The sequence below is a fragment of the Fringilla coelebs genome, assembly GCF_963513975.1.
Source record: "Fringilla coelebs genome assembly, chromosome: 13".
NCBI classification, from domain to species: domain Eukaryota; kingdom Metazoa; phylum Chordata; class Aves; order Passeriformes; family Fringillidae; genus Fringilla; species Fringilla coelebs.
This window is the reverse complement of record NC_140039.1, coordinates 4,451,944-4,474,590: the sequence shown is the minus strand read 5'-3', so window position 1 is coordinate 4,474,590 and position 22,647 is coordinate 4,451,944. Positions and strand designations below refer to the sequence as shown.

General features: G+C 41.6%; 1 protein-coding gene across 1 annotated transcript in view; it reads left to right on the top strand.

The window, feature by feature from the left end:
- Positions 1-1,205: 1,205 nt before the first annotated feature.
- SLC6A11 (solute carrier family 6 member 11) overlaps positions 1,206-22,647 on the top strand; it is a 91,869-nt gene continuing 70,427 nt past the window's right edge. The window contains exons 1-4 of the mRNA XM_084214480.1: positions 1,206-1,465; positions 4,260-4,394; positions 4,571-4,711; positions 6,128-6,218. Coding sequence (XP_084070606.1) covers positions 1,246-1,465; positions 4,260-4,394; positions 4,571-4,711; positions 6,128-6,218 — 587 coding nt within the window. The 5' untranslated portion in view covers positions 1,206-1,245. The remainder of the gene's footprint in view (positions 1,466-4,259; positions 4,395-4,570; positions 4,712-6,127; positions 6,219-22,647) is intronic.

Genomic DNA, 22,647 nt, shown 5'->3' with positions numbered 1-22,647 from the left:
GGGAATCTGCGGGGCCCGCGGGTACCATTCCTGCCCAGGGCTGCGGAGAGGGGATGGGGATGCAGAACACGGGCCCGCGGGTACCATCCCTGCCCGAGGGATGGGGATGCGGCTCCAACCTGCCGGGCCCGCGGGTACCATCCCTTCTCAGGGCTGCGGAGCAGGGCTGGGACTGCCGAGGATGGGGATGTGGCTGCCAACCTGGCGGGCTCGGCCCTGCCCGCGGTCCTATCCCTGCCCGAGGGCTGCGGAGCAGGAATGGGACCCTCTGGGGAATGGGAATACGGCTGCCAAGCTGCCGGGCCCGCGGGTACCATCCCTGCCCGAGGACTGCAGAGCGGGGATGGGACTGCCGGGGATAGGGATGCAGAACGCGGCTGCCAACCTGGCGGGCTCGGCCCTGCCCGCGGGCGGGGATGCTCTGCTCGCTGGTGATGCTCGGTGGTGATGCTGGGTGGAGGAGAAGGAGGAGGAGGAGGAGAAGGAAGAGAAGGAGGGGGAGCTGGCGGGACAGCCTGAGGTGGGCGGAGGGGGGAGGCGGGTGTTAAACCATCGCTCCGGGGAGGGCTGAGCATTTGCAAATTCCGGCTCCAGAGCGCGGGGAGCATCCTACAACCCACGCCGGGCCGCCAGCAGCGGCAGGGCAGGACGAGGCTTCCCGGCTCCCGGGGATCCCGAACGCCTCCTCCCCGGCCGGCCGTGCCCTGCCCGCGCTGCCGGAGCCGCAGCATCGCCCGCAGGCAGCGCTGAGCACAGCCCGGCCCCTGTCCCCGGCGCGCAGGCACGGGCAGAGCCCTGGGTGAGTAATCCCGGAGCCCCCCCGCTCCTGCGGGCAGGCCACAGCCATCGCAGCCCTCCTGCTCAGCCCTGAGCGCTCAGGTGTGCGCCCGGCAGGTGCGGCAGGTCCCTGTCCGCTGGTAGGTCAGGCGGGCTGGGATCCTTGCCTGGGGAGGGATTTTTGAAAGGCTTCCCTCTCTGCTAGCAAGTTACCTGTCACCACTTGGAATTACTTCTTCCCTTGCACAGGATCTTCTCTCTTCTCCCCACCCCTTTCTTTTCCTTTTCCACTGCCTTGCAACTTTCCCAGCCTCGTGGAGTTGCCTCCCTCATTTTTACCCACAGATTTCCATCGGTGACAAGAAGCCAGTGCCACCCTGGGAGATTTCAATCCTTGAAGATCAGTGCCAGCAAGTGTCTTAACACACCTGTGTGTTTTTCTTTTGTTCTCCACTAGGCTGAAAAGTCATGACAGCTGAAAAGACTATTCCTATAATTAATGGCAAGCCAGAAGATGCTTTGGACCCAGAAGCCTCAAGCACCAACCTCGTCCACAGCAATGATAAGAAAGTCCATGAAAGAGGTCACTGGAACAATAAGGTTGAATTTGTGCTTTCTGTGGCAGGGGAGATTATTGGGCTGGGAAATGTCTGGAGGTTCCCATATCTTTGCTACAAGAATGGAGGAGGTAAGATGGCATCACGTGTGGGTTTACAGGGGGATTAAACACGGGAATTAAACAGTTAAGAGTGCCTCGCCGTGATTTATTGCACTAGTAAGAGAGACGTGTTCAGGATTTCAGTGCATGGGCAGACAGGGAAGCATTAACATCTGACAACTGAGAAAAATCGTTGTGTTTCTCTGTCCTCCTCTCCAAACACTGTGTGGTTTATTTTTACAAGTTGCTGTTACGTTAGTAAATTGACATCTTTTTTTTCAGGAGTATTTTTCATGCAGGAGAAGCCAGCCTTCAGTTATAGTAGTACACTCTGTCTCCTGCATGTGAATACACACCCAGGCATACTTAACTAAGTTTGTCTGACACAGAAAAGAAGGCAGCACTTCATTTGTCACAGCAGTGTACTTTGGAGAGGATGAATTTTTTTTTTCAAATAATGCCACAAAGACTAAATTATTTTTCTTTGTCGCATGGAATTTTTTATACCTCAATGTTCTTTTTTTTCCCCTCAATACTTCCCCAGTTCCCACAGCAAGGTAGGGAAAGCTGTAAAATTAAAGATTAGTGGAAGAGAGCAAGCCCTAATAAACATAACATAGGAATGTTATTTGGGAGAGGAAAGAGCAGGCTCAACTTCTACAGAGTATAACATGTGGCATGTATTGGCTATAGCCAACTGTAAACTGTATAAGATAAATGACAATTGAGAATAAGCACATCAGCTTGGGCAGCCACGAGAAAGGAAAGTAAATTACAAACTCAGTTTAGAATTCTGTGGACTGGGTTCAACATTCTTCCCACTTAAGGCCTGAGTCAGTGGCAGTGTAAACACAGAGGCTGGAAGAAAAATAGCATGTTCAGGGCTGATAAGCACTGATCTGCTCCTTGATGGGTTTGTTTGCTGCGCCAAATTTCTATTCCTTGTCCCTCCTTATCTGAACTCAGGGATGGTTTTTAGCCCATTTTGTGTGCTGTTCTTACAAGACAAATCCTGCTGTGCAAATTGTGTTTCTTGTTGGAAGTTCCTTTCTTTATGTCTCTGTATTTTGGCCAAACTTAGGTAACGAGAGTTCAGCTCTTAAGAGAACGCTGCTACCAGATCCTGAATGTAAACATGCTGCACACCGTATACACAACCCTTTCTTGTTGATGGTCAAAGTGTTCCCAGAGAACTTTTGGCAGAGGAAATGACAGGAATATATATTTGGTGTGCAATTTTTTGGTTGCTGCAGCTTTAGGTGCCCATTTGTAGGTGTGTGCCAGCTTGTCAAAAGGTGGTGCTGTCATTTTAAAGGCTGTAACATGAGGTAGAAAGAATTTTCATCATTGTTTGTTTTGGGTGATTTGATGAAAAAGTAATAACTTAAATATCATATTTAATCCCCACTGTACTCTTTAAGAATAGAATAAGTGGGTGTGATTTAATTGCTCATGTCCTGGCACCATGGGACATTTGCCATTGACCAGTTTTAGTCAATGAAGGCTCAGTCTGTGAGCTTGTGTAACCCCCTGCTGGAATTAGACCAGAGTTTGTTTTTAGTGCTTAAATCTGATGCATCCAACTCCTTGGTGTGTGCTAGGGGAAGACAGTGGTAAATATCTGAACTAGTTGTGAAATAAATTGCTTTTAACAGAACAAATTTGGAGGCTGTAGTTTGGAACTTGTGAAGTGTGACCTCTCTGGCACTTACTCCAAGCCATAACAGGGAGTGTAGGAATAATCATCTGTAAGTTTAGGCTGTGGATGTTCAGGTTTTTGAGGAAAATTAATCTCTTTGTGCATTTAAAATGAGGTATTTCTTGGACTATGATATTTTTGCAAGCTGGGCATCCTGATGTTTTCTAATGTTCCTGATGTATGCCTGTTGGAAAAACAGTCCAAGCTGGTACTTTGGATTTCCACAAGTTGCATTGTTAAACTCACTGTGATAGTGTGTGTGGTGATACTGGTCAGTCAGAGGAGCCTTGCAAGTGTTCCATTCTTTGTGGAACCCCCATGGATTGCTCGAGAGGCACCTGGGATTCATCTCTAGGGAAATTTTCTGGCTGAGGGAAGGAACTCCTGGTGATGAGGTGAAAGAAACTCAGTCAGAGCAGGTGGATGTAGTTGTCCCAACTTTCTCATCAGGGGGACTGAAGCACAGCAGCTGTTGCAGGGTGTGGGAGTGCTGGTTTTGGGTTTGCTGTGGTTCACCACCTGTGATGGGTTTTACTGTCAGCATCCAACCAAAATGTTGATGCTTTGTTACTTTCCTAGAGTTTCACATCAATATTTCTGGCTGATATGGCCAGGCCCTGCTTTCTTGTCCTTGTGAGTAGTTCTGAAGTTTGTTTCCTCATTCCCTTTCTGCAATCCTTATCTTATAAATAACATGAAAAAGATTTCTCAGATTTAGTATCTGTAACACTTCCTCACCCCTGAGAGAAGCAAGGATGGGGATGCAGACCGATGTGGTGCTGGGCAGAGCAGAACTTTGAACTGAGCATGGCTGGGATCTTTTCTGTATTTGAGAGACTCCTGAGCTGGCTTTAGGCTGAGGAACTTTGAGCTGATCATGGCTGGGATCTGTTCTGTGTTTGAGAGACTCCTGAGCTGGCTTTAGGCTGAGGAACTTTGATCTGCTCTGTTTTAGCCCCTGGCCCTGGCTTACAGGTTAACTTTGGGTATTTGGGGCAGGAGCAAACCCTTCCTGCACTGCGCTGATGGCTCCCAGCTGATCCTTCCTTTAATGGCAAAATCCTCCCTGTGCTACTGAGGAGCCCTGCTCATTCTAACCAACACCCCCTCAATGTTCCCCCCCAGGTGCTTTCCTCATCCCCTACGTGGTGTTTTTTATTTGCTGTGGAATACCAGTATTTTTCTTGGAGACGGCCTTGGGACAGTTTACAAGCGAAGGAGGCATCACATGCTGGAGGAAAGTTTGCCCTCTCTTTGAAGGTAACAGTTCTGTGTTCTGCTGCAAAAGAAAGCATTCCATTTGAAGTAAAATGAAATTAATTGTATCAAAATTGAAGTTAAGATCTACTTAAGAGTAAGCTTTTGGTTTTAAATTAAATACAGCCTGAAAAGCAGAAGTTTTCTTGCGTGTCTCACTTTTTATTTTGCTCCTCCAGGCATTGGCTATGCTACCCAAGTTATAGAGGCACACCTAAATGTATATTACATCATCATTTTAGCATGGGCTATCTTCTATTTGTTCAACTGCTTTACTACAGAGCTTCCCTGGGCTTCCTGTGGCCACGAGTGGAATACAGGTATGACCTCAGCAGAGATTACCACTCTAAAATCCTCCCAGGTGATTGATTACTATATTCAAGTGTCCTGAACAAAGCTATTGGTGTGGCAAAATCTGTGCAAATGGGCCAATCTCATCCCACTACAGCCAAAAAAAATAAAGGAAACCTGGAGTGAAACTGCCTTGGACCTTTTTGGGTTAGGTCATTGAAAAGCATTTACTCCTCTAGAATATAATGTCAGCAGAAAAAGACTATGGATTTGTTAATTCTGTAAGATCTTCTGGCTAAATCCCAAGGCTCTCATTTGCAATCATATCTATTCTCCCTGAACACACTGAGTGAATTCTGCAGCAGAGAATGACCTGATGACAGGTTGCAATCTTGCTCTTTCACTCTAATGAAGTCAGGAGGAGTTTGAATGGAGAGGGAAAAATATTAAATGTGGATCTTTGGAATTGCTCTTTTAAATGCCAGATGTTGAAGGATAATGTTCATCAAGCTACTTCTGGAAATGCAGTCTGATAAATAATCCTTGCTGCATGTAAAGTAGCATGAAGGATGAGGTATGTATTCAGGAGGGTTTGCAGGGCAGGGCTCTGCATCTGTCCTCTCATTGATATTTATATCTGTCATTCTCTGCTTATTGAGTCTCTAGATCCCAACCATCCATGGGGAAGATCTCATCCCACTGTCCTAGTTCCTGAAATTTTGCATTTATCCCTTATACACAGTCCAATTTCAAATCAAGTGCCCATCATGTTGTCTTTCATAGTTTGCACTAATTGGCCATTTTTGGTGTTCTTTGAGCACACCTAGAGCTGCCTGAAATCTTAATTTCTGAAATCCTAGGGAGGAAATTTTGGGCCCAGTAGATGTGGAAGGCTTTGGTATCAATTTTGGCAGCCCTGCCAAGGAGCTTGGCCGATGTTATCAGTGCTCAAATGCTCCACAGTGCTGAGCTGCTTAGGCCTTTGTGTTAGAGATAATAATAATAACAATAATAATGATAATAGCAGAGATAAACCAGAGGAAATACCCACTTCCCTTACCAGGAAAAAGTGGCAGTTTAGGGCTGGCCATGTTCCCTTTGTAGCCATAAACCACTGAACCAGCAGCTGGAGTAGGAACATGCTGTAATTTTAACTCCCAATCCATTGCCTCAATGTTTCTTTTGTCTGCCTGAGGTGATTTTTGGCCCTGTGCCTCTGGGAAGCGTTGTAGGAGAGTCCTCATGGATGTTTCTCTGGGTTCTCCCAACCTGGGGTTGCAGAAGTAGCAGCTGTGACCCTTAATGCCCCCCCAAAACCCTTTAACCCCACCCAGAAAATGTGATGTAGAGTGGGGGCTTTCCAAGCTGCACAAAGTGGGACAAGAATAAAAACTGTACTTGCACGTCAACATAGCAAACTCCTTTTTTTTTTGGTTCTTTCCTAGAAAACTGTGTGGAATTTCAAAAACTCAACATGAGCAACTGCAGTCAAGTCTCTTTACAAAATGCCACTTCTCCAGTGATGGAATTCTGGGAGTAAGTGCACAAAAACTTTATATTTGGTCAGACTATCCACTACCTTTATATTTGATCACTATTCACTACCTTTATATTTGATCAGACTATTCACTACCTTTATATTTGATCAGACTATTCACTACCTTGCAATGATTTGACCATTTAGACCTCGTAACCCTGTAGCACTCAGGGATGTGAGTTCAGCTGGAAATTTTTTTATCCTGCCATGGTCAGAATGAGAGTTTTTAACTCTTTTTTAAGAGAGTACAAGGAAAGGAATTCCATATCCTGAAAGGACATAGAACAAAGTGTGCCACTTGCTCGGGAGCTTGGCTCCTGCTGCTGGAGGAAAGAGCCTCCAACCCATACTAATGAGGAGGCAAAGGTGAAAGAAAGAAGATGATTTACAATATTCCTTTTTTCCTTCCTTTTTTTTTCCCCCCCCAAATGTTTCTTCCCCTTAGGAATTTGAGAGCTACATCCTCATCCTTGTTTCAGTTAACTAATACTCTGGCTTCTGGATCTCATTATTTTTTAAAGGACTGTGTAAGTGTTAGTTATTCAGCTAGAATAACAGCAGAGCTTAACTCTCTCCTTTCCCCTTGCCTCTGATTTCTTGTTAGACTAAAGGGAAGAAAATCAGATGTTTTCAGAAGATGAGCTCCTTTTGTGGTGACATATTTTTTCTGACTATCAATATTTAATCAGTGCAGTGTAGCCTCCCATTTGTTCCTTGCAGGGTGTAGTGTGTGTTAAGCCAATCAGAGAAATGGAATGTTACTTTGAATTCTGAGTGATTTCACAATTCAAAGCTTCTTACACAATTCTGGGTTCCTACAATTTCTTGAGGACCAATTCATTTTATTTTTAAGACAGAGCCTTATTCTGAGGCTGTTTTGTGTTCAGGACAGCAGCATCTACTCTTTAATGAACCAGAAATTAAAACTTCTTGAGGGGAAAACTCTACTTTGACATAATTTCCTTCAATCTTAGGACGTGCTATTGTCTGCCTGAATCTCTTTTTCTTGCTACATCAGTAAACATAGATTTCATTAGTTATTTCAGCAAAGAATACTATTTTATTTTAAAATAAAATACCTCCCCCCCAAAAAAAATAAATTACACCTGAATAATATGAGAGATGTATGCACTCTCTGGATAAAACTGAAATTTTTGTTCTGTTAAAATTTTCAATAATCTGAACACCTAACACCTTAAATCAAAATATATCTACCCACAGAGAATATTTCAGAATAAACAAGAGTTTCTCAGATGGCATCACTCAATGCAACAACTTTATTTTATTTTAGCAAAAATCTCATATGGTTCTTTGGGATAAGGAGAATTAAGATTTAACATCAAAGTGGAATAAATGAACAATATAATTTCTCAAGTATTAGCCAATTTACCCTCTGCATTTATATGATTTTTCAACAATATTCCCAACTCTGCCACTGATGGTAACTCTGCTTATCCAGAGAAACAGGAAATGTTGAGTTCAATTCTAGGGAGGGCACAGAGTAAGTTTTGCACTCTCATATTCCTGTGGTTTTGCACTCTCATATTCCTGTGGGTTTGTGGTAGTGCTCATCTCTGGAGTGCCTGAATTCCTGGGTCAGTGTTATTTTGAAGCACACACAAATCCATTTCAAGGATGTCCCTTCTCTGAGATCTCTGAAAATGAAACTAAACCAGATTCTCCAGCTCTGCTTGCAATCAGGTTGCAGTGGGTTTTAAACCCTTCAGTTTTGGGGCATATTTCCCAACCTGGTACTGGCTAAATCAGGAATAAATTATGAAACTAGAAGGGAGAATCAGATTTAGCCTTTTCTCTAGCTGGTTTTACAGTCTTGTCAATAAAAAGTTGAAAATACACATTCCAAACCTTTTAAATTCACAAACACCAAAAAAAAAAAAAAAAGGTAAATTAAATAATCTGTTATTTATTTGGAATATCTTTCTTTATTGTGTCACTGACAAACTTTTTGTAACACTAACAGTTTGCTGGCCAAAATAACTAAAGATATTAAACTTTTCTACTTTTTCTGTCCAAGTAAAACTGGAGTTGCATAGTTTTGCACAAGGAAATAAATGTACTCTCTTCCTGCTAAGGAAGGTGTTTGCCTTGTTTGAAATTTAGGTAGTTATGATGTTGCATGGCTTCAAAATTGAAAAAAAAAAAAAAAGCCCATGAAAAACTAGCTTTAAAGTGGAAGAATGAGCTTCATTAAAAATCAGGATTGAGATAACTAATTGGAATTAAGATTATAATTCAATTATGTCTTAAATATCAAATGTAAAAGCACAGCAGGGTCTTTCTGTATAAAGAGCAGATCACAGAGCAGTTAATATCACTAGAAGAGTTACTTTGTGTGAAGATAAGTGTTATCAGCAATGTTATTTCCCTCAGCTAGAGGTGGTGTTCTTGTGATGCTGCTTTATGATTTTGTAAATTCTGCAGCCAGGAGCCACAAACTCATTGTAAGCTTGTTGAAACAAATAGTAAAAAGGAGAGTTGCTGGAGTAGGGAAGGGGGAGGCTCCAGGTTTTTTCAGAACCATTCAGAACCTTCACACTTTGCTCCCTGCAATGCCAAGGCTGCCATTGAAACTCCTCTGAGCTGTGGCCACATAAATCCAATTTATTGTGCAAAGGGTTGGCTGTGGGGGGGAAAAATGGGGTTTTGTGGGATATTTTTGTGTGTGGGTGTGGGATTTGTTTTTGTGTTGATTTAATCTGTGGATTAGAGTAGTAATTGTGCACAGTGACCCTGGTTGCTTTTTGTGAGTGATCTTGTTTACATCTGCATTTGTAAAGCGTCAGGCTGATGCTGCAGCTCTCCTCTCACAGCCATACCCCACTGCCACAGCTCTTTACAGTCATCTCCAGCTTACTGTAAAACTGGTTTTCATTAAACCCAGCCTAACAAGAAGAGACTCAGTAATTCCCCAGTGGCTTTGCATGCTCTGTGCTGCTCTCCAGCCCAGTGCTCCCAGTCTGAGAGCTCCTCATGCTGGGCAGGCTCAGGCTGTGGTTTCACACAGGATTTACATTCTCTAAGTGCCAGCAGAGGTTGGCAGCAGGGGGACAAGGTGGATTTGGGTTTAAGTGTGTAAATGAATACACCAGGCCCAAACCAGATTTATTTCAGGCTTTGGGAAGGGATTTTTTTCCCTTTTACCTGGTGCTGCTGAGTCTTTTCCACCAGCGAGGCTGTAAGGCTCAGCCCTTATTTACTCTTGACTGGAAGTAAATCCAAATCCCCAGCAGGTTTGAGGATTGCAGACCCAAACTCCAGCCTTTCTGCTGAAATATTTGTAGATTTTGCTGCTTCTGCAGCCTTGGCAACTCCTAAAGCTGTGGCTGAAGTCAGGCAGGGACTGCAGAGGTGGCAGAGGATACCTGGCAGTGCCTTTGCCATTTCCCTTCCTCGGGTGTGCCCAGAGGATGCTGCTCCCTTAGCAGGAGTACTCTGACTTCTGAGAGTTCATCTGCTCTCCCTGCTTTGATAACTGCCTCACACAGAGGGGGAAAGTCTAATTTTTGTCTTGCATGGACTGTTACTTTGTTAAAACAAACCCACCAAAAAAGGATTCAGAGATAAATCCTGTAGCAGGTCCTAGGTGCTGTTTTCCTTCTGGTACACTCCAAAGAACCTCATTAAACTTCAAAACTTTCCACATTTTGGTGAGACTGTAATTGATGACCACTTCCCTATAGCTACACAGTGGAAATGGGCTGATCCTGCTGGAGGTGCAGCAAAACTTGGCAGTTTGGACACTCTTTTCTTTTTTTTCCTGCTTAGAAATATCTATTTCTGTCAGTGTTTTAAGGCTTCATTTGAGTGAGCAGACACCACTGACAACTGATCAAAATGAGGGAATTAAAGGATTTCTTACTCAAGAAAGCCTTGCAAGCTGAAACCTTGAGAAGTTCCTAATTCTGTGTGTACAGGGAAGCAGCTAAACTGATAAAAATTCACTTTTTATTCTTCAAACTCACTGCTGCTGTGTTCCAAAGGACAGACAAGAGCCTGAATTTCCACTTTTCCCTTCCTACTTGTGCCAGCATTCAGAGACTTGACCTGTTTTCTCCCATCTGTGGCCTTTCCCTCATCCCAATGGTATAGTTTGTTTGAGGATTTTCTAAGAAAAAGCAATAATCACACTTTCAAGGCGTGGCACATAGAATTTTTGGCATCCCAAATTTGATTAGTCAATACTGGTGGCTGCTAATTACTGATAAATTAAAGCAGGATACGAAAAAGCACCGTGGCTGTGGGTGAGGGTGCATTTCCAGCCTGGCAAACAGAGGGGGGATGCTCTGCTCCATCACTTTTTCTGCTTTCCTAGGAGAGGAAATTGCCTGGCAGGTGTGGGGGCTGCAGCCCTGCCCCCGTGCCCTTTTGGCTGCTGCTCCAGTCTGTCCCCACGGGCAGGAATTGGAGCTTTCCAGAGCCTGGGAAGGAGCTGGACAGAAAGAGGAGCCACGGTTTTGTGGCTGATTCCACCTCAATGGTTTTTTATTGGCTGTGTAGCAACAACTCGGTGCTCTGTTCAAGGAGGTCTGCTTGTTGGCCTGTCACTCTCTGGAGGGGGTGACACATCCCCAGCCTTTCCAAGTAGAGCCTAGTGAGAAGAAACATTGGTTTTGTCTGGGCTAAAAGAAAAGGGGCTGTTCTCAGCAGAAAGGAAAAGGCACAAACCCTTTCCTTGCAAAGTCAAAAAAGAGGTTTTTTCCTGTTTCATTCAGGCTACAAACGAGTGCAAGAGTCACATTGTGGTTAATCCCCAGAACACTGAGGAGTTCAGGGGTGAGCTGAGCCCGCTCAGTGCCCGGGGGATCCAGCACCACCCCGAACCAGCCCCTTTGTGGGTGTCTTGTAGGGCATTAAACAGTGCCAGACCCTCCCCTTGCTGCCCAGATCATGAGGGGCCGTGTGAAAATCCCTTTTTCTTTGGAGCCTCGTGAGCTCTCCTCTGGGTTTGCCTCAACATCACTGACTTTGCCTGACTTCAGCTGAAAAAAAAGCAAATGGGATGGGTATCAAAATGCTGCCAATTTCTCCTGTGTTGAAGGCTGGACCCTAAGCCAGGGGGATGAACTTCCATGGTTTTTGCTTTTTACATTTCCTGTCCAACAGTTTTTCCTGTGTTGAGGGCTGAACCCTGAGTCAGGTGGATGAACTTCCATGGTTTTTGATTTTTACGTTTCCTGTACAACAGTTTTTCCTGTATTGAGGGCTGGACCCTAAGCCACGGGGATGAACTTCCATGGTTTTTGATTTTTACGTCTCCTGTCCAAATGCTGCCAATTTTTCCTGTATTGAGGGCTGAACCCTAAGTCTGGTGGATGAACTTCCATGGTTTTTGATTTTTACATTTCCTCTCCAAATGCTGCCAATTTTTCCTGTATTGAGGGCTGAACCCTAAGCCAGGTGGATGAACTTCCATGGTTTTTGATTTTTACATTTCCTGTCCAACAGTTTTTCCTGTATTGAGGGCTGAACCCTAAGCCAGGTGGATGAACCTCCATGATTTTTGATTTTTACATTTCCTGTCCAAATGCTGCCAATGTTTCCTGTATTGAGGGCTGGACCCTAAGCCAGGTGGATGAACTTCCATGGTTTTTGATTTTTACACTTCCTGTTGTACATAACACTTTCACTGTGGATGATGAAAAATGACCTTCAAGTTTGAAAATTCTCCAGACTTTGTACTGCTTTGGGAATTTTGTAGCATTTGGTTGGTTCCTGTGTTAATATACAGTCCAGTTTTGGCTTGCAGTGGTGTCAAAACCAGAAATTAACTGAAAACATCATTTAACAGGAATCACATTCCTCTGGTTTTTGGCTATCTCAGCATGGATACCGTGTAAAGGACAGATTTCCATGCAATTTATCAAACCTCTGTCTACTTTTGGCTCTTGAAAAAATATAAGTATAAGAAAAATCTAATATTTTGACACTTTTTAACCGTATTTCCCAAATATGGCTATGTAGATTCAGGATGTTCACAGAAAGGGTGGTTGCTTGGGATTTTAAATTAAATTATATGCTGAAAGGAGAGGTGTTTTTCCTGTGCAAAAAATTATAATGAGCACAGGCTGGAAGAAACAAAACAAAACTTTTTTTTTTTTTTTAATTATTTCACTGCTTTGCACTATATTCTTATATGGCAGCAGAATTGCTTTGCTGTGTCAGGAGGCCTTCCTGAGGAAGCTCATTAAATATTGCCCTGGAATTCCTGGAAATGCTGCAGGACACCAATCAGGGCAGGTCTTGGAAGAGCACTATGGGCACTGCTGTCCTCTGGGGGCAAAGGAAATCACTGAAATCCCCCCCAAATCCCTTCAACAGCTCTTCTTTAATTCTTCCATAGCTGATGTCCATGGGTTTTAGTTCATACATGACAAATTGATCCAATAGAATGAATCTGGATTTAATTCATAATCTGTAATTTGTGAGTGCTACAGCAGAGGGATATTTTATGGAGACCCAGGAGCTGCAAATGTGGACAACGCATTGAGACCTCCCTAAATAACTCTTGTCCATATGCAGTTTTCTTTTTTCCCTTTTGGGCTGTAAGTTATTTTTTATTCCTTGTGCCCCTGCTTTTTTTCACATCTTAGGGGTTTTTATGTGACTAGAGTTTAAGGCCAGTGAGATAAGAAATATGTTGACAGAGGAATTTTTTCAATTTTTAAAATTTTTCTGCCAGTCAGGTAACGGTTTTCTTTTGGCCTGTTCTGTGAGGAAGAGATAAGAGCTTATCACCATTCATTTGTTACATGAATTTTTAGCCAAAAACTCACTGTGAAGTTCTGTTTTACAAGATCATGCAGCAGCTCTCAATATTTTGTGCTCAGTAGTTCTCATTTGATGAACATTTAATTAATAGCGAAAAGCTGAGTACAACTGTACAGGTTTTCTAAAAGGCTCCACACAAATTCTGAGAGGCATCAGCTTGACTTGATTTCTTCTGGGAGCTTTCAGTTCACAGCTGGTGCTGTGTGCTGAGCTAATTTACACCACTCAAGGTGAATAAAAAGGGAGATTTTTGTTGCTGGATGACTTCTTTAGAGAGGAGAAGAGGGAAAATTACAAAAAAAAAAAAAAAAAAGCCTGAAGGAGTCATTGGATATATTGAGAAAAGAGACTGTAGAGCAGAGGTGAAAAAGTATTTTAACAGGATTAAACCCTTGGGCTTGGTTAAGGAGAAGTTGCCATGACTTCATTGAAAGAGGGGTAAGGAAAATAGGTCAGGAATGGGATGTTCTGTGTTTATCCCTCACTGTCTCAGTGTGAGATATAGAGATACACAATTGTAAAAAGGAAAAAATAATATATTTATACAATACTATATATATTATATTATACATGATATTAATATTTATACTGTCATCCTGTACTGACCTTAATGAGCCAGGGTTGACACAAGAAATGTGTCATTCTTTTCATGTTTTGCAAGCTGTACTAGAAATGTCAGTGAAAATTTATTGTGTTTGCTGGGAAATGTCCTAACAAAGGCAGGAATGATGAATCTGACTCCATGTTCTTTAAGGCTAATTTATTACTTTATGATACTATATTATATTAAAGAATTCTATGCTAAACTATACTAAAGAATACAGAAAGGATACTTACAGGAGGCTAAAAGATAATAATGAAAACTTGTGACTCTTTCCAGAGTCTCAACAGAGCTTGGCCCTGATTGGCCATTAAGTCAAAATAATTCACACCAGAGTCAAATGAAACAATCTCCAAACACATTCCATGTGTGAGCACAACACAGGAGAAGCAACTGAGATAAGAATTGTTTTCCTTTTTCTCTGAGGCTTCTCAGCTTCCCAGGAGAAAAAATCCTGGGCAAAGGGATTTTTCAGAGGATGTGAATGCCACAAAAATTCTGCAGAGGAAAGCCTAATTTCACTTTTTAACTGGGGGTGTGTAGAAATGGGTAATGAATGGACCAACATTCAACCCTGGCAGGAATTTAAGGAGAAGGAGCTAGGCTGGATAGCAGCAAATGTGGCTCAGCCAGGAAGGATTCATTCTGTTAGGTGTAATTCACACTGGATCTGTTGGAAGGGGTAAATATTTCAGAATAATGCTGTAGCTGAGGCATTCTTGATAATGTGACCACAGGGAATTGTCTGTCTGATGCTTTGAGAAACAAGCAAAGTATGGAATTCAGTGGATTTCCAGAAATGAGGTCTTACACTTTAAAGAATTTCCAATAAATTTCTTTCAACTTGTAACCCATGGATTGTCTTCTAAAAGCTGAATTCCTTCTTAAAGAATTTCCAATAAATTTCTTTCAACCTGTAACCCATGGATTGTCTTCTAAAAGTTGAATTCCTTCTTTCCAATCCTTCAGCACTGGCGGCTGGGGAGTGCATGTGGGTATCCAGCAATATCTGTCAAGGACCATTTTTAGCTCTTCTAGAAACCTGTGGGTATAATTCCTATTTTAGAGTTTCCAGTAAACCCTCAAAAGAGAGGTTTGGACACTACACAGAGCCTAGAGGTCTTATTCTGGATATTCAAAAAAAGCCAAAGTGTCAGCCCATGTTTTCTTGCAGGGAGAGTTTGGCATCCAGACTCTCCCTTGATTTTAAACACTTTTAGTGACTAAATGTGCAAAAAAATCCACTGGGATTTGTTTAACTTTGCAGTTGTAGCTGTGCTTGTTCTGGAGGTGTTTCAGTGATTACCACACCACTGCCCTGGGAAAACACCTGGCACAACCAGCCCGTGTTTAATCTCCCAAATATCAGACTCTAGAGGGGGAAATACAAAGTCTAACAGGAATAATTTCTTTTTCAGGCACTGTCTCTGTCAGATATTTGCCATCTGTGGGGTGTTAATGCTGTCACTGTGCCACTCTTGCCCATGTCATCATCACATCACCGAGCTCCTCAGGGCAGTGATACAGAGCAGGCTCAGGCAGTGCCCAGTGTGTCTCTGCTCCTTCTCCTCCCCTGCTCACCCTCATTGTAGGATTTGGGTGGAAGGAAGGTCAGAACCCATTTACTGCAGCCTGAGGGGTGTCCTGCTGAATTCTGAGTTCTGACAGCGATTCAGGGTGTCCTCTGTGTAGTGCAGGAGCAGTGTCCAGCCCTGGGCCAGCACAGGAGGGACCTGGAGCTGCTGGAGGCTGCAGGATGGGCAGAGGATGGAGCAGCTCTGCTGGGAGGAGAGGCTGGCACAGCTGGCATTGCTCACCTGCACAGGAGAAGCTTTGGGGTGACTGAATTGTGGCCTTCCAGGACCTGGAGGGGCTGTAGGAAAGATGGAGAGATGTGGGAAATGGATTTGTAGAAAAGTTTTAAAATGTGATAGAAGGTTTATATGGTGTGTATTTGTATTAAACTTTGAGCAAAGAAATGTTGATTTGGAAATGTTATAGAATAGGACAGGTATTGTTGAGAGAGAAATGGGACTAGAAACAAGACATCCAACAGAGAGACTTTGAACAAGGGCATGGAGGGCCAGGAAAAGTGGGAACAGCTTCAGGCTGACAGAGATTAGGGCTGGATGGGATATGGGGAAGGGATTGTTCCCTGTGAGGGTGCTGAGCCCTGGCACAGGGTGCCCAGAGCAGCTGGGGCTGCCCCTGGATCCCTGGCAGTGCCCAAGGCCAGGCTGGACAGGGCTTGGAACACCTGGGACAGTGGGAAACGTCCCTGACCCGGGCAGGGGTGGCACTGGATGAACTTTGAGGTCCCTCCCAACCCAAACCATTCCATGATTCTGTGCTACTCTGGGGTTAAAACTCATAAGGGTTATCACTGCTCAAATATGTGTTCTCCTCCTGGAAAAGGGAGAGAGCTCTCCCACACATTTTTGCTCAAGTCCCTCGTCAGAGGTATGTATTCTTCTAACTATTACTTTTTGTTTATGCAATGAAACTCAAAAAAGTCTCTAATCTGACTGTTATCTTTTACAGTCCTGTGCTGTACAGAAGAAGATTTAGGTGTTAAAGCTGAAAAATGTTTCCCAGTTTTGATATTTCCAGGACATAGAATGTTCTATACCTGTTCTCTAAGACAAGATTGCACCATTCTTTACATTTTCAGTGTCAAAAGATAACAAACCACACCAGAGGAGAGAAACCTTTCAAACCAGTACATGAATTGACTGAAGAATTAAAAACACTCTTTTTATATTCCTTTTATTGAAGGATAATTTTTTTTTTTACCTTTAGCTATATAAAACATGTTTATCTTAAGTAAAAATCCAAGAATTTCACAAAGTAAGCTGCCAGCCTTTTGGTTTCACAGTTTTATATTTAGTATTCAGAACAGATTTTTTAAGTTTATCAGTATCATTTTCCAAAGTTATCATCTAAGTAGATAAGGCAGTGGAGAATATCTCAGATCTTTAATATCTTGTGTTCTCTGGTTCTTTCAAAACAACTTGTTCCTTCTCTGCTATTTCTTTTCCACCTTGGAGTTCTGCAGTCTGGATGCATGGGTCTGCCTCTCCCAAATTAAACAGCAATTAGCTCAGATTAGATTAGACAGCCACAGGGAAATGTTCCACCTTCCTGACAGGTATTTTGGCAGGGGAAAGCTCCTAGCAGTTCAAGAGGGTTCTGGTGCCTGGGACTGGAATACTGAATTTTCAGAATTCACAAATATCTGCTCAAGTTTCTGAGTCATAAACTCTGTATTTGCACAGGATACCTGAATGCATTTAGGTATGAACTATTCAAACCAAAAAAATTCACAGAAATAAATGAATATTAATTGCATAAAGTGCAATGAGAGAAAGAAAGATGTGAGTTAAGGAAATGTCTTTAGATAGAAACTTAAATTTACTTTCACACAGGAAGAAAGGGTGTCTAAAAGATCTCAATCCTTTCCCCCTCACCTGGTGAGGGATCTGTGCAGCACTGGCCCTCAGGTGTGTTATGATTTTTGAACGAGGAGCTCAGTGACGAGGTTCACGAGGTAAACATGGGCTGGGTTTGACAACTGCAGGGATAAAAGTGCATAAAATAATACATAAAATAAATAATAACACATAAAATAAAAAGGGCTCTGTCCAGGGGCACTGCATGATTTTGCTGTTTTTACCCCCTCAGGATGCTCTGAGGGGAAGAGGGAGCTTTGCCCCTGAGCCCATCCCCAGGGCACCTCAGGGGGCTCCTCTGTTTGGGTGCTGTTTGCTGTTGGGTTTTTTAAATGAAAGTGGGAACACAAAGGGACCTTCCTCAAATAGATTGGAGCTGTTCTTCAGCTTCCCAAACCATGAAATAACTCCAGAATTACCTCAGGACATTCCTTTCAACGCTGTGTTGGCAGCTGTTAATCCTTCTTTCTGCTCAAGAGCCTGTTCCAGCTCCTCCAGCTTTATTAAAGACACTCTTTCCCAGGAAAATCCAGCGTTTCCATAGCCAATAAATCGTGTGTAAGCTTTCAGAAGGTTTGTTTTCAAATTTGGGTGCAAAGGTTGCTTCTCACTTATCTCATAACCTTCCCCTCTCCAGCAATTCCATCGACAGAGGAGCCATTCTTCCTCTCCCAGGCACCAAATTGAAATGTGTTTTAGTGCTTTCTCAAACAAATGAGTCCCACTTTCAGCAGGTACCTAATGTTGAAATCATCTCCCAGTGGGATTTTATCTGGGTAAATTTTGTGTAAATTTTGCACGTGCAGCGATGTGAATTGAGGGAACAGAGGTCACTCTTGGCAATGGGGAGCACCAGGTCCTTGGATGAAGTCTATTTTCTTCCTGGGTATTTTGGTATTTTATTCTTTTATGTGTACTGAAAATATGCTGAAATTTTTCTTTATATAGTTCTATTAGTTCTACAGTTCTAACTATTTAGACAGTTCCTGACTATCTGTTTTTATTTCCTTTTTAATCCACATTTATATTTAGAATCAAGTGAGTTTGAAGCCAGGCTTACAACATTTGTTACTCTAGTAGAATTAATCTACACTGTAGTAATTTTGTCATGATTTTGTTCAGCCCAACTGCACAGACTCTTGTGACCAGACCTCAGCATTTCTGACAGCCTCACTTTGGAGATGTGCCCTATTATCCCCCCCAAATTTATCTTTTATTCATTAGATTCCTGGAACTTTTGTCCACTTTTATTCTGTGGTATTTACAGGAAGAAATGTAAGAATCTTCACTAACATTTTAAATGTGTGTGATCAGAGGCAATGAAGCACAGTGTGAGACACCCCAAATCCACCCAGGCTGGGGTTTAATATTCTACTTACAAGCAAGATATGCTGTGGAGAATTAATATTTGCTACTACTGAATTAAAACCTTGCCCTGGTTTGAGTTCACCTCTGATTCCAGCCTTCCCCCATAGCAGTGGAATGTGTTTTCTCAATATTCTGCCCAAGAAGCTCAAGTGCCACCAATCCCTTGGCTTCTGTCCCAGGCCCTGGGTGGGTTCAAGGGGCTGAAGTGCTCAGTATTTTTACACAAAACAACAAAACAAGCTCAATACCTACAATAAATACTTTCAAACTCTCATCAGTTTCTGTTTTCAATGAGATCCAACAGTAATTAATGATTTGTGTCTTCAGTGCTGGACAGATCTTTCTCACAGGGAACTTTCACACAGCCTGAAGTTGTTGCCAGCAAATTCTGTTTAAGCTGGCTTGTACCAAGCAGGGATTTGATGTTCTGGAGTAATTGAAGTGCTTACCTGCAGTTGTACAGCCAGCTATTGTGGTCTCCCAGGTTCTTGGGGAACCTGAGAGTTTTATCTATCCAGGAAAGTTGTTGATAATCATCTCTTCAAATAAAGAAATGGCAGCAGTGAATTCTAGTGAGAAAGAGTCAAGCCATTGCAATGAACTATCTGTTATTTCTCTTTTGATTTAAGAGGGTTTTGAAGATGCTCAGGTTAACAAGTCTTGATACACAGGATAAAATCCTTTCTTTCTTTTCACCCAAGTGGGATGCAAAGCAGCTGAGCTATAGATTGACTACAGAACTTTTCAAATGTTTGCTCCTTCAAATCAGAGGGGAGCACATTGAGTGCTGATTTTACTGCTTCTTTCTGTGCTCTGTGCATGAAGAGTTGAGGAGAACAAGGCAGTGCAGGGCTCTTGTGGGTAAGAGAAGAGGATGCAGGACTGGAAGAAGCTACACAACTTTTTTTTTGTTGTTGTTTTTAGGGATTTCTGGCAGGTTTTAGGTAGAAGCTTCACTGAGCTCTGATCTGACCCCTGGATATCAACCTCACTTCTCGGACACAGGGAGCAACCATGTATTTTCAAAATGCTTCCCCTTTTTCTATTAGTTCAGTGGAATAATAAAAGAATAGGAGTAGATATGACTGAACTGAGGCTTTGTGAGAAGAATTTAATGTTCTGATTGCTCCCTCCTATCAAAACTTCATTCCCTGCTGCTGTTGAGATGGTTCCAGCAGCAGAATTTAGGTCAGAATTTAGGGAGAGCTGTGAGGGATTTCCCCTGCTGGCCTCTGGGCAGGACTTTCCCCTCCTTGGATCCATTCTTTGCATACATTTTATGTTACAGATTAATTATCACTTCTGGACTTGTTGCTGCTCCCTTTCTGAGGGAAACACCAACCCTTTGTTCTGCTGGAACAAAGGAAATCCACAGCACTTCGGGGTAATTAACTCCTCATTATGGTGCTGACAGCTCCCCTTGATTGGCACCACGTGTCTGTTTTCAATAGGATAATTAATTGTGGGGAGCCCATTAATTTGCCATTGTGACACTTTACAAAAGTATCTGGTGGGTGAAGGAGGTGTCTCTGCTCTTTGGGACTTCCAGAAAGCTCTGAGCTCATTCTGCTCCCAGGAATTGATTGCTTTTAAAAATCTTCACCTCAAGCCTTCCTTAAAAATTATGTTCTTAAGAAAAAGAAAGAAAAATTATGGAAAAAAAAAAATTATGTTCTTAAGGCAAAGGCATCTTTTGGTGGGTGAAATCTTTCAATCATGAGAGAGAGAATATTTATTTGTGATGAAATTGTTTTGTGGGTAGGGAAGAACAGTGGGGGAATTGAAGTGACTTGCACATCCATTGTGAAAAAGGAACCTTACTCATGTTTAGGTTCACATGTACATGAATAAATCCAAATAGCCATAAAAAACCTGGCTTGATTGAAACATAAGGGATTTTTTTAATTTTAAGTTCATTTTTAGTTTAGTGAAATTTCACTGTTATTGTGGCCCAACCATAAATATTTTGTCTCAGATTTCATCTTATAAATGTACTGCTTTAAAAGGCCTTTTAATATTTATTGCCCAATACTATTTATTCCTTTTCTTATCATATTATACCAATTTTTGTCCTGGTTCTCTTGCAATTAATTCCTCTTCTGGCTGATCTAAGAATTCAAGGACTTCATTTGCGTTTAGATGAGAATTTGTAAGGAGGGTGGACTTCATCCTAGGCAAAATTCCACATTCTTCTGTCAAACAGCTCAGAAGAATTTGAATTTTAAAGATGCATTTCATCACCTCTCTGTGTAATTACGTCTCAGTGATGTTGTGTGCAGGTATCAATTATGTCCTTGCTCTTCTTGATTAAAATAACCCTTCATTAAAAGCCACCCCTCTTCATTTGGGTGCATTTTGATAAGAGAATTCAGGAACTTTGCAGGTCTTGGCTAACTGAGGGTGCTCTGTGCTGGATCACTTCTCTCCCAAATTAGCTGGTGGAGATTGGAAGAGTGAAGATGATTGGAAGAGTGAAGAAGATTGGAAGAGTGAAGATTGGAAGAATGAAGATGATTGGAAGAGTGAAGATTGGAAGAGTGAAGAAGATTGGAAGAGTGAAGAAGATTGGAAGAGTGAAGAAGATTGGAAGAGTGAAGAAGATTGGAAGAATGAAGACTGGAAGAGTGAAGAAGACTGGAAGAATAAAGATTGGAAGAGTGAAGAAGACTGGAAGAGTGAAGATGATTGGAAGAGTGAAGATTGGAAGAATGAAGATGATTGGAAGAATGAAGACTGGAAGAGTGAAGAAGACTGGAAGAATGAAGATGACTTGAAGAATAAAGATTTAAAGAATAAAACCAGTTCCTGAGTGGGGAGGAGATGTGGATGAAGTGGCATCAATTTTACATTTAAGCAGATAATTCTCAAAGTTTGTGTTGACTTCCTGCCCCCTTTATTTTTGAGTGGGAAGATCTGTCTTTATTAATAGGGAAATATGGAGAGAAATGCTGGTGGTTTGGGTTTGAATTGGGATTTTTGTTTACCCTGTTAATTCTGTTATTCCCCAGCTAAAGGGGAAATTTTACACTCATATTTTCTGAGTGGCTGCAGCTCTGGAGGTGTGGAACCTGCCCAGGTGCTGCTTCAAGATTTCTATTCTCCCTCTTGGCATCTCCAGCCTCCCACTCCATCACTCCAGGAATTTCCCTTTGCAGATTCCTCCTTTTTATTTTTTTTTTAAATTTCATTTTATTTCATTTAAATATTTATATCTCCTATAAATATTATATTTTTCATATAAATATTCTATATCCTTTAACTGTTATATTTTATTAGCTGGAATTAAAGGATCAGACTTTATATCCTTAAATTTATTGCCTCAGGCAATAACTGAACCAAATACAAAAGGAAGAAGTCTTTTATATTTTTAACTGCAGTTTGCTTGGTTTGATTTAATACTTAACCTTTCTACTAAATTGTAATTAAATTATGTGTATACCTATGTAGGCATTAATTATATAATCAATTGAATCCAGTGAAAATCAATTATTTTGTTTTCACTCACAATGTGGAGGAAAAGGAGTGCAAGTCTGATGTTGTAATAATTTGTAATTTATATTTATTTATTAACTTATCACTTTAAAATTATTATTTTGTAATTTTTATTTATTTATTAAATCGTAACTTTATTAATTTGTTACCTTAATTAATTATATTTATTAACTTGAAATACAGATTTTAAGAAATCTCTTCTCAGGATGGTTTATTTCAGGATAGTGTTAAAAAACTTTTATGTGGATGTCTTTATGTGTACATTTGTTGCTTGAAGCTGCTTCAAAATCTTGAGGTTTTGAAAAGAAATATTTTAATGTTGTAGCTCCAATTACAAAAGGAAATTCATTAAAATTAAGGTTAACAGGTAAAAATAAAGGTTAGAAATTTTTTGGGGGGAAACCAATCAAATTTTAAAAAAACCATTTATTTAGGGAGTGTTTTATTTTTAGCTCATATGTGCTGGTAACTAATTCAAATAATTTATTTTTCTTTGACTTTAAGGAAAAGCTGTTCTAAAATTCAAATTTGGTTGCTGATCTGAAAAAGTGAAACATTTGTTCATCTATAACCAGATAGAAAATCCCTGGAATATTCTGCTTTTATCTTTTGTCTTCCTTTCCACTGTAGTGACTAAAGAGGAATCCTTTAATCAAATTAATTCAGTTTTAACACATTGTTTCACAAGTAATTCTGGTTTTCTTCAAATATTATCATTTTTTTTTCATA